At 32.6% G+C, this 12,765-nt stretch overlaps 2 protein-coding genes across 2 annotated transcripts in view; both read right to left on the bottom strand.

Annotated features, from left to right (window-relative positions):
- LOC111711488 (estradiol 17-beta-dehydrogenase 8) overlaps positions 1 to 3,599 on the bottom strand; it is a gene marked incomplete in the record, with an annotated part of 11,938 nt that extends 8,339 nt beyond the window's left edge. The window contains 3 exon segments of the mRNA XM_023485861.1: positions 1,165 to 1,230; positions 1,532 to 1,615; positions 3,491 to 3,599. Of these exon segments, the coding sequence (XP_023341629.1) occupies positions 1,165 to 1,230; positions 1,532 to 1,615; positions 3,491 to 3,559 (219 nt within the window).
- A 1,208-nt stretch (positions 3,600 to 4,807) lies between these two features.
- On the bottom strand, positions 4,808 to 9,583 carry LOC111711487 (uncharacterized protein DDB_G0283357; the record flags this gene model as incomplete). Its single annotated transcript, XM_023485860.1, is given in 5 exon segments — positions 4,808 to 4,842; positions 5,895 to 6,010; positions 6,652 to 6,732; positions 7,210 to 7,294; positions 9,521 to 9,583. Coding segments are annotated over 5 exon segments (380 nt in total), but the record flags the coding sequence as incomplete, so codon positions are not given.
- Between the last annotated feature and the right edge of the window lie 3,182 nt (positions 9,584 to 12,765).

Below are 12,765 nucleotides of genomic sequence, written 5' to 3'. Positions count from 1 at the left end.
GGGGGGGGGGGGGGATAAAATAAAGACCCCTGACATAGAAACCTTAGACTAGGTCAAATTGCTATCAAAGGAGAAACCTGAGAACGAGAAAAAACCGGAATTCAGAACAAAAAGATGAATAAGATATCCATGTTTTTCATTTTCATGAGTGGTGCCTTACAAGTGACTAGCGAGTGTGCGACTTATTTATATTGCCAGTGTTTACAGGGACTATAAGCCTAATTTTTATTGGCCCTCCAACCAAAGATCTTCGATATTATTGATAAACTTTCAAGGGTACTGTCGTGAATCGGGAATTTTCATCTTTCTCATTTGGGGTCACTTGAAATTACGCTTACAGTTCCTTTAAAGCCTAGAATAGAAGATTGAAGAAATTAGTTTCCGACAAATTATGATTATAATTTCTTATTTCTTTTGACCCATGCACAGAGAATATATTCTTATTCTTTTCCATAAATTTATATATTTCTTTTTAAATTAAAATAAGCATGATTCCCCCATTTTATTCTCTCACTAAAAAAATCAAATATTTTATATCGCACCTGTTCAAATATTTTATATCGAACCTGTTCAAATATTTTATATCGCACCTGTTCAAATATTTTATATCGAACCTGTTCAAATATTTTATATCGAACCTGTTCACGAACCTGTTCAAATATTTTATATCGAACCTGTTCAAATATTTTGAATCGAACCTGTTCAAATATTTTATATGGAACCTGTTCACCTGTTCAAATATTTTATATCGAACCTGTTCAAATATTTTATATCGAACCTGTTCAAATATTTTATATCGAACCTGTTCAAATATTTTATATCGAACCTGTTCAAATATTCTAATATCGAACCTGTTCAAATATTTTATATCGAACATGTTCAAATATTTTATATCAAACCTTTTCAAATATTTTATATCGAACCTGTTCAAATATTTTATATCGAACCTGTTCAAATATTTTATATCGAACCTGTTCAAATATTTTATGTCGAACATGTTCAAATATTCTAATATCGAACCTGTTCAAATATTTTATATCGAACATGTTCAAATATTTTATATCAAACCTTTTCAAATATTTTATATCGAAACTGTTCAAATATTTTATATCGAACCTGTTCAAATATTTTATATCGAACCTGTTCAAATATTTCGTATCAAACCTGTTCAAAACATAACTTTACAGAATTTGAAGAGGATACATCGCTCTGTACTGCCAGATGACTCAACTAAACAGAGAAACAATAAGAAAAACTAAAATTTAAATTTATAAATTTTAAGAATTTAAAATACTGGAAAGAATTCAGCAAATTCCACTTGAGTCTGAAATTTGAAAATTCTCTTTTCATCTAAAGAATTCTATTAAATTATAGATTTAGATTCATTCGGAAAGAGTGAAAATTGAAATCCTCCTGGAATCTGTCCAACCTTCCAGGCAGGCTTGCAGCCCTATTTGCCACGACCAGGTGGGCCTGCATTCCCAGCTAGACTACCATGTCTAGCCAAACTCTCACTTAAATGTTCACCAACCTGTGACAAAGATTGTAGGGTTTGATTGCAGTTGTCTAGGTTTAGATCTGTCACAATTACTTGGGCGTTCTCACGAGATAATATCTAAATAGGTAATGTTACATCGTCTATACGCAATTTCTGACCTACAACCTTTCCGATCTACTGTAATATCGGACCTACCCCAGCTGTTTATTTTTGTATTATTTGAGGATTAGGTTAGGTTAGGTTAAAAGACAATTTCTGGACCCAGCGCTGTGGCTAGGACAGGCTAGGGGGCCGAGCGCTGCGGCCATAATTTCATTTAGCAGCTGTAAAACCACGTGCTAGTAGGTCGTATGTGTAGTATAGCGGATTTGTCGTAGGTCAGAAGTGAAGTATAGCGGATTTGCGTAGGTAGAAATATACAACACCTCTAAATACTTCATTTATGCGATATTTTAACATTTTTTATCATGTTTTTAATATTTACGCAAAATCTAAGATTGAAGGGAATGTAGGCGTAATTTCAAGTGACCCTCCATTGGTAGAGTGACGTGTCCGATTGACTTTAAACTTGAAAGGCCGACAATGTTGGAATTATCAATTTTCAGAATTACGCTTGTATTTGTTGAAACCTATACTTGCATGCTGTTTTATACAAATGTTAATATTTACTTTCTAGAAGTCAAAGAAAATATTTATTTTCTTTTTTTTACAATTTTTCAAAACCGCGATGGAATTACCCTGCAATTTTTTGTGGTATAACCATGAAACGTCAACTGTCCTGAGTTCACACTGTACGATTGCATACACTTCCGAATACGATATGGCAATTTGATCACTATTTGAGAGACGTAAGAGTTCACTATATCGCCAATTTTTATTTACGATTTTCGCAAAAAAATATAATTTAAAATTCAAATTACTTTTCTAAGGATTTATTTCCTAGGAGGCGTAGAAGTTCAAAGCTATATTTTTAAAATGAATCTTAGTAAATAAGTTTTCTGTTTTCTTTCAGAAGAAACGAGGTTTCAATAAATCCATCTTAAATCTGGAATTAAAATTCGTAGAATTTCTCTTTTTAAAATAGGTTTCAAAACTATTGTTGTATAGTGTATACTAATCTCTGTATAAATGTACAATGGTAAATGAACTGTAGACGTGATGCCAGCTCATTATACGGTTGTATAACTGATTCACAACAATACCCTTTGTTAGATCTAGAAAAAGTGCGATATCTTTTATTTTCTCAACTCAAAAATAACATCGATGTTGTTTTGTTCAATTGTGGTTTCCATTGTATATGTCTTAACAAAATTTATTGCAAAAACAAGCAAGTTATAAGATATTTTGTTTATTTTAAATGTTTGAGATTTTGAAGAAAAAAACATCTATAAAAAAAAGAATAAAGGTATAAATCAGTTTTAGCCAGTCGAAAAAATATTTTTTGTTTTGTTTCTTAAGATACAGGGTGTCCTAAGAAACATAACAAGGAAGACAATTTGAAAGTCGTCTTTGAATTCTAATTTATTTCTGACATTCAGTCGTCAACCCGCTTTGACATATATGATTCTCTAAACAATATCAGAAAAGTTCTCCTGGTCCTGGCATTTCTAAATGTGGTCTGTCTTTTTTGTGTTGTCAATATTACTGGAGATAATATGAATTTCGTTCAGATTTCAATTTTATTAAATAAACACCAAAATTGTCGAAATTTTAACAAAATTCTTCTTATCTCCAGTAATATTGAAAGCTGAAAAACGACAGACCACATTTTGGAAATGTTATGACTAGGAGTATTTTATGACTATTAACTACAGACTTTTAATTCTAAAATTTGGTTTATAAATTAAATACATAAATCATTTCTAAGATCAAAAACGACCTTCAAGACTTCATGCTATTGTCATGTTTCATGGGACGTAGCTTCACATTTACTAAAGAGTGAGTTGCAGTTGAAATCACGTGTACAGTCTCTTTAATTAAGCAACCATGAACCTGACAAACAGCTCGTCCAATTCCACGTCCTCCTCCAGTAACCAACGCTAATTTACCACTTAATCCCATTATATCTAAAATTTAAAGATATTTGTAACATATAGTAAAACCCTTTTATTTCTCAAACAGTAAGTCCAAATAACATAGGAATTAATGTGGGTCTGTCCTAGATAACGGTTTTTGGATACCCCCTGGGCTAGGGGGCCGAGCGCTGCGGCCACGGGTTAGGTTAAGTTAAGACACTTCCAAAAATCGTATACTAGGAAATTACCGAAACTTGAAATTCTGTTCGAAACGTAAAAAAGCTCTAAACATTTTCATCTGCTGGCCGTTGCACTAAGTAAACTTAACTATAAACTTTAAGGCACACATGACACAACTTTTGAACTTATTAACTTAACAAGCTACAAGTTGAGTTGCGTACATTCTCAATCATCTGTTTTGAGTGTACAGTTTGACCTTCAGCAACGTACACTGTAACCTTACAGTTCAGGCAAGTTTTAAGAAATAGCGACACAATTCAATATTGAATTCACTTGTTTCAAAAATGATCATGATAAAACACTATCTGTAATAATTTGCAATTTTCTGCAGAAGGAAGGTAAAGGGGGGCTGCTGGCTTACCGTTACCCTATGTGTGTCGAACATTTTTAAAGTGAAAGTTCAGTGATTAATTATTTCTGTATCGTATTGTATCTGTATCTGTATCTGTATATGTATCTGCATATATGTATCTGTATCTGTATCTGTATCTGTATCTGTATCTGTATCTGTATCTGTATCTGTATCTGTATCTGTATCTGTATCTAGTGTATCTGTATCTGTATTCACAGAACAGAGATATATTATCTTCTCTTTGCTTTTACCCTGCGGCGTCAAGTATAGTTCGTTCAAGAAAATATGGAAGTTAGATCAATAAAGGAGACTTAAGGTTGATTGTTACATTTTGATCCTTGCATTTATAATTTTAGCTCCTAAAAGATTATTTCCATTTGTGAGTTTTTTTATAAACATGATAATTCATCAATATATTTATTCAGGCTATCTAATTCACATACTCATGAGTATATTAAAATGCATAATTGTACAGAAAATAGTGAATTATTTAGTTAGAGATATCGTTTTTAGAATGGTAGAACAAAATGAAAGAAATAGCTAAAAAAAGTTTTTTTTTAAATGGCTTAACATACATTATTTTTATCAAACTATAAATTCTTTGATATACCCGAAATAATATGCAGTATATGAAACGGGATTTTGCAAATTTTAAGTTTATCATAAACTTTACTATTAATATATTTTATAAATAAATATGACCGTCAGGCTGCGCTCCCCTGGACCCTGTGAATGACCTAAAAAAAGAATGTCAGGTTTTTCCCCAAAGGCTTCTTTCTAACTGGCAACTACCCAAAGTCTATACTAGTCGTAGCGTTCGCCACACTAGCCGAGCGCTCAACGCCACTTGGGAAATTGTCACTTGGGCAATTGTCACTTAGGAAGTATAGCAATTAGGAAATTGCCTGCAGGGCAAGTACCTAATACCGAAGAAAGTTCTCTCAATTAAAAAAAAATAAATCATATATTTTTCTGCAGTAATAATTAAAACAGATATTAACAGCACATAAATACATTATACAATAAATATATGTAAAATCACTGCAGCAGGATGGCTGAGATAGCTTACAATTGTTTTTACAATTACAAAGCCCCCCCCCCTTAACTGTAATCCTTGGAATATTTATATTTTTTTAAATATGTTTAGTGATAAAGTGATAAACTGAAATAGTTGACAGACACGTAATTTTAGAAAAATTAAAGGGGCTTGTGTCGAAAAATTATCGATGGCGATCGCTACTAATCTTACTTCCTTCTTCCTATCTATTAACTTTTTGTCTATTAACAATTCCTGTCTATTAACTTCCTATCTATTAACTTCCTTCCATGTCTATAAACTTTCTGTATTATAACTTCCTGTTTATTAACTTCCTGTCTATTAACTTCCTGTCTATTAACTTTCTGTCTATTAATTTCCTATCTATTAACTTCCTGTCAATTAACTTTCTGTCTATTAACTTCCTGTCCATTAATTTCCTGTCTATTAACTTCCTGTCAATTAAGTTTCTGTCTATTAACTTCCTGTCTATTAACTTTCTGTCTATTAACTTCCGGTCTATTGACTTCCTGTCTATTAATTTCCTGTCTATTAACTTCCTGTCAATTAACTTTCTGGCTATTAACTTCCTGTATATTAACCTCCTGTCTATTTCCTGTTTATTAGCTTCCTGTCTTTGAATTTCCTGTCTGTTTATTTCCTATCTATTAACTTTTGTCTATTAAATTCCTGTCTATTAACTTTTGTCTATTAAATTCCTGTCTATTAACTTTCTGTCTTTTAATGTCCTACCATGGGTGTTGTCCTTTCCGTATACCCTCAGAGCGTCCGTTCTCCCAGGACAGTGTCCTTTTATCAGAAGATATCCGTCCTCCTGCCCAGAAATAGGGTGATCTATCTCCTACCATCTAGAGACAAGGAGAATTGAATAGAAGGAGGGGGCGATAGGGTTTCCGTACACTTTGCTGTGACGTTTTTAGACCACTGAAGAACTAGTTTTTACGTAACAACAATAACAAAGGCAGCCGATCTAATGTAAACAAACATGAGTTAGTTTACGGCGAATCTTCATCTAACGCTAGATATGCGCCAGATGTCTGTTTATCATTTGTGTTTACAATCTTTATTATTGTTGTCACGCAAAAACTAGTTCTTCAGCAGTCCAAAAACGTCACAGCAAAATGTACGGAAACCTTATCGCCCCCTCTTGTATTCAATTCTCCTTGGATTGGAGATATGCTCAACAATGAGCTGTAAAATGTGAAGTAACCGGGCCAACCTGTTTACAGACAGCTAGCTAGTTGTAAAGTATGAAACATATATTACTTGCTGAATTGGCCCAGCCTTGCCCGTATAAAAAACGAATTTATAAAAAAATGTTAAGAAAATAAATCAAATTGAAAAAGAATCTAATTTTTTAGCTTCTTTTCCCAACCATATCATAAACCATGAAAAAACATAAGATACATTGGGGAGGGGAGTTTGGGGGGGGGAGGCGGACATAAGACGGAGTAACCTGTTAATTCTTGTTTAAAAAGTGACACCTGACCTGACTAAAGAAATGATCAACTTTAGCTGAAGAATCCAGGGATATCATTCTCATTCCACGTTGTGAACAGTAGCTTTGGGCCTAGATAAATATATATAGAATATAGATAAATAGATTATTAGATTGATAGATAGATAGATATATAGATAGGTAGATAGATAGATAGATAGGTATATAGATAGATAGATAGATAGATAGATAGATAGATAGATAAATAGATAGATAGATAGATAGATAGATAGATAGATAGATAGATAGATAGATAGATAGATAGATAGATAGAAAGATAGATTAATAGATAGATAGATATTTAGATTAAAAGATAGATAGACAGATAGATAGATCTATAGATAGATAGATAGATAGATAGATAGATAGATAGATAGATAGATAGATAGATAGATTAATAGATAGATAGATATTTAGATTAAAAGATAGATAGACAGATAGATAGATCTTTAGATAGATAGATAGATAGATAGATAGATAGATAGATAGATAGATAGATAGATAGATAGATAGATATTTAGATAGATAGATAGATAGATAGATCTATACCTGGCCCCAAGAGAACCCGTTCTGCCCTTCCCTCCAGCTGAGTAAATAGTCTCTACCCTGCCATTGGTGATTCCCACGCCCGGAGCTGAAAATACATAATTGTAGTCTTGGATATCTAGTTTCATATACGACTTAGCTTTGTAACCCAGCTTTGCCAGGAAACTGAGATATCTAAAGAAAAGTCAAATAAAGATCTTGGGCGAATTGGTCAACGGCTTTATGGAGATACTTTTGTTACTTCTCAATTATTAGAGAAGTTACAAAAAATCATTGGTCTGAACGATTTTCTTTCTACTTTGGAATATTAAGATATGACTGGTTTTTCATAAGAAAACCGCAACCCTGCAGTGAATAAAGTTTTGAAATGTTTAAAAACTCAAAAAACTTTGTTGAGCCACCATAACTGATTAAATCCTATGACTTTGTTCAAAACAAATTTGTTTTTCAGATCTTCAAGATTTGAAGAAATCATCTGATTGTCATGGTGCGTACAATATTTAAGTTAACAAATTTACCTTGTCATTGCAATTACGCTTTATATTGTGCACTACTGTGTAAAGCTTGTACATTACTTTGTGATGCTAGGCTATACTTAACACCAAAATTACCTTAAATACTACAAAGGAACTCTACTATATACTCTTAAATTAGTTAACAAATTCTATTCATAAATGCTAATTTTAGCTTTGATCCTTTATTTGAAATCATGTCTTTAATTGTGATTTAGCTTTAAAAAATTAACTAAATCATTAAATTTTATTTGTTTGATAATTTAAATGTAAATTTAAATGTTTGTTTATAGATATTATGATTATTTAACTAACATTTCTATTTCTGCTACTACATATAATTCTAATTCTACTACCACTTCTACTACTTCTACTAATCCTACTTCTCTATATTATTACTATTAACATTCCTACTTCTACTGCTAATGCTACTACTACTTCTTTTACTACTACTATTGATTCCTATACAGATACTACTGCAAAAGTTACAAAGTACTTTATGCTATTATTTCTGCTAATTCTTTCACAAATACTGTTGCTACTGCTACAACTACTTTTAATGCTAATTTTACTACCTTTAATAATTCTATTAATTCCACCACAGATATTGCTGCTACAACTTTTGTTATTTCTGCTATATAAGCTGAGTAGTAGTTTGATAATCTGATTGCTTCCAAAATTCTCTTTATAGTACTTTTTAACAATCTAATCTGTTGAGGAGCAGGTTGAGAGATGATCTGATTGCTACTACTACTACTAATACTGCAAATATGTTAACTAACCTGAGCGTTGAGAAGCAGGTTGAGAGATGATCTGAATGCTACTACTACCACTAATACTGCAAATATGTTAACTAACCTGAGCGTTGAGAAGCAGGTTGTGAGATGATCTGAATTCTACTTCTACTACTACTTCTGCTTGCTTCTACTAATAGGTTTACTAACCAAGATTGTTGAGAAGTAGGTCAAGAGATGATCTGATTGCTACTACTACTACTACTACTACTGTCAATATGTTTAACTACTTAGATTGTTGAGGAGTAGGTTGAGAGATGATCTGATTGCTACTACAACCACTAATACTACAAATATGTTAACCAACCTGTGCCTTGAGAAGCAGGTTGTGAGATGATCTGAATTCTACTTCTACTACTACTTCTGCTTGCTTCTACTAATAGGTTTACTAACAAAGATTGTTAAGGAGCAGGTTGAGAGATGATCTGATTGCTACTACTCCCACTGCTACTGCTATTATGTTTAACTACCTAGATTGTTGAGGAGTAGGTTGAGAGATGATCTGAATGCTACTACTGCAACTACTACTGCAGTTATGTTTAACTACCTAGATTGTTGAGGAGTAGGTTGAGAGATGATCTGATTGCTCTACTAACACTAATACTGCTAATTAACTACCTAGATTGTTGAGGAGTAGGTTGAGAGATGATCTGATTGCTCTACTACCACTACTACTGCAGTTATGTTTAACTACCTAGGTTGTTGAGGAGTAAGTTGAGAGATGATCTGATTGCTACTACTACAACTACTACTGTTAATATGTTTAACTACCTGGATTGTTGAGGAGTAGGTTGAGAGATGATCTGATTGCTGTTACTACTACTTCTAATAATGTAATATGTTTAACTACCTAGATTGCTGAGGAGCAGGTTGAGAGATGATCTAATTGCTGTTAATACTACTACTACCACTACTACTGCTAATATCTTTAACTACCTAGATTGTTGAGGAGTAGGTCGAGAGATGATCTGATTGCTACTACTACCACTTACTAATATGTTTAACTACCTAGATTGTTGAGGAGTAGGTTGAGAGATGATCTGATTGCTGTTACCACTACTACTACTACTACTGCTGCTGCTCCTGAAATATCATTAAATTTATTTCAATTCAAGGTTTATTAGTTTATAAATCGATCTATAATTAAACAATTTCAGAAGTATTCAAAAGCTATTTGCTTTCATCAGAAAATCTTTCACAAACAAAAACATTAAGAAAAAAAATCTTTTCATCTTATTTATTTAATGACATTTATATTTCTCTCATTCGAAAAATGCTATATTTTCCATTTTTTCTTCTTTTTGCGATGATTTTCAGAAAATGTATATACAAGAATTGAACAACTTTTATATTTGGATAAAAAAATTTGCACAATATTAGCCCAGAAATGATTTCAAGTAGAGTAGACAGTTGTTTTTTTTAAAGAATTTCCATGACGTCACACTATTATTGGCATGACTCTGTGACCTCATCACTCCTCTATTGACAAGTAAAAGAAAATAAATTTGGTTACATCATGACCATCAAAACATGTTTTTTATTATCAATGTTATTCAATTAGAGGCATTGTGGTTTGTATCTTTGATAATTTTACTTTAATGTGATGTGACATTCAGTGATAACCAAAAAAGTCTGCATGGAAAAGGCCAATGGACATGAGGCACAGGAATTGTGCAGTGTCAACAGACTCATTTCACTAAATAAGTGATTCAATAACTTACTACATAAAGCTATTTGCTTTGTAACAGCAAATGCACTTCAGTATTTAATCAAATATGTACATTGTACATATTTTTTTATGCCTTTTATCCAACCCTTTTTGTTTTGTAAATTTAAACCTTTAAAAAGTATGTGGATCAAGAATGTAATGCAAGGAAAGTTAATTGCAGTTGTGTATACTCTGCGTACATATTGAAACCAGTTCTCTCTGGGCGGAATTTGTAAACAAGAATAGATGCATCAGTGTTCGTTTAGTATCCGAGGAGGTTAAAGCATTGAATTTTGATAATTTTGATAATTCACATAATAGTTTTCTATGACCAGAATATGTCATTGATTATTTATGTGAAAGATGGATCCCTTGTCAGGCTTCGACATCCGTCTTGTGTTTACATCACCGCCCAATGACAGTACACTGCAGTACAAAAGATGCGTACACCTCTGAATAACTTTCCTTGCATTAAATCCTTGATGTGGATTAGGTTAAAGGAACTTATATTCAAATGCAAAGCACCGTTGCTAAATACATTTTTAAATATGTGAATGTGAGACACATTTAGTTAAATTGAAAAAGAGTGCTGGGCTAAGAGTTAAAAATTGATTTTATAGGACTTCATCCAATCCTGTTTTAGGACATCATCCAACACTGCTTTAGAACATCAATTTATGAAGTTCCAGAAATTTTGCAGCTATTAATATTACGTAATAAAAAAAATATATTTCGACTTAAGAAGATTAGGTTACACCAAGGTTGTTAAATAAGGTCAGTTTTTCTTGATACGCTCCAATGTACGTAAAATGTCGTCTCCTAAGATAGATAGATAAAAACCTAATATGACCTTACTGATTATAGAGGCGAGAGTGACGTCATATTAGGTTTAATCTATCAATCATTTTCAGCACATCGAGAGTAACCTAGCTTATCGTACAACCGTGAGTTACACACAACTGATGAGACTTTTTCAATCTAATAATGGTTTCCACAGCTTTATTTCTTTTCTAAATCAAAAAATAGTTCTTTTAAAAAACAGTATTCAAGTCAGTTTAAGGTTGGGATAACATTTTAGATCTTTGTGTAGCACAGCTAGGTAACCCTGGGTATTACTATAAGTTTGTCAAGCTTTTTTTGCGGTTCTGAAAGAAACTGTCACTGTTTACAAAGGGACTTTCAAATACAGAGGAAGATATAGATTTTCTTTCTTGATTAGGTTTAAATTCTGTCAAATTCCTTCCTTTTTCTGCTTTTCTGCAATGTTAAATTAGCCTTTAATATATTATTGGAGGGTCATCATTAAATCATGTTTACACAATTAATTGTTGCAGGTTGTTCAAGTTTATCTCTGCAGTGTAAGCAGGTAGTTAAATGAGCCGTATAAAGGTCAACTACACCTTGTCATTTTTTGGGCATCTTGTAACATCCATAAGAAGGGAGACACCTAAAACTTTCAGTTAAAGGAAGGAAAATTACATATGTGTGTACATCATATGTACTATAAAGTGTCTTGAAAGTTGGAAGGGGGGGACTAGTCTACATATTGTGTAAAAATGTCTTAAAGTGGGGCTCCAAAGACTTTTGATTAAAGGACGGGCATTTGTGTGTATCTTTTACTTGTGTAAAAGGCATCAAAGACTTTTTATCAAAAGATGGACAACTATTTTAAAATAGGCAAGTTGATAAGACAAAAAACTTTGATAAAATCGGAGCTCGCACGGCAACGTCTTGTAAGCACTATCTTTGACGAATCCGGAAAATGGTTTTGTTACAGTTTCATATGTATTTAACTACAAATTAAGCCGTAGGCTACACTTCAGGCATTGGCCTGCAATGACCTGATTATTTTAGACATACCATTGAAATATCTAAGTATTTTGAATAAATGTATGTGTTATATCTATATCTACACAAACTGAGACTGATCTCGTTGATTACTGTATAGTTATACTAGCTTGGGAACCCAGCGCTGTCCATGTTACTAAAAGTTATTTCCGCCGTTTACCCGCACTTAAACGATTTTACCGGGCAACGAAATTTTCGCTATCAAAGTCGACAAACTCAACTTAGAATATCAAAACCAAGCTAAGCACATTTCCGTGGGTCTCCCAAGTTCCCCCGATCAAAATTTGAGACAAATCGGTCCAAGGGTTCCTGAGTTATGATCGGACAACCAAACAGATAGACAAACAGAGATTACAACTGTATAGATATGTTCTATATATATTATATATATGTTTATATATATGTACCATACATATAAAATCTATATATGGCTTGGGTGTCTGTTTGTTTGTATTAAATAAACGTCAAAACGGCTGAACCAATTGGGCCCAAATTTTTTGTGGGATCTTGCGTGACCCCAGGGAAAGTTTATGAATGATAAAAATCTAAAAATTTGTGCTTAAAAGTTTTTATCTATGTACAATTTTGTTTCGCTACTTAGCGATTTCCCTAAAGACCTAATATATTTACCTTGTTGTATTTCTCAGGATTGGATCGTAAGACTCCCTTCTCTCAACGCTCTTCATAATAAAAAGGA

The sequence above is a fragment of the Eurytemora carolleeae genome, unplaced genomic scaffold, assembly GCF_000591075.1.
Source record: "Eurytemora carolleeae unplaced genomic scaffold, Eaff_2.0 scaffold1173, whole genome shotgun sequence".
Lineage (NCBI taxonomy): Eukaryota > Metazoa > Arthropoda > Copepoda > Calanoida > Temoridae > Eurytemora > Eurytemora carolleeae.
Note: the sequence above shows the minus strand (reverse complement) of the source record. Positions and strands in the feature narration are given on the sequence as shown.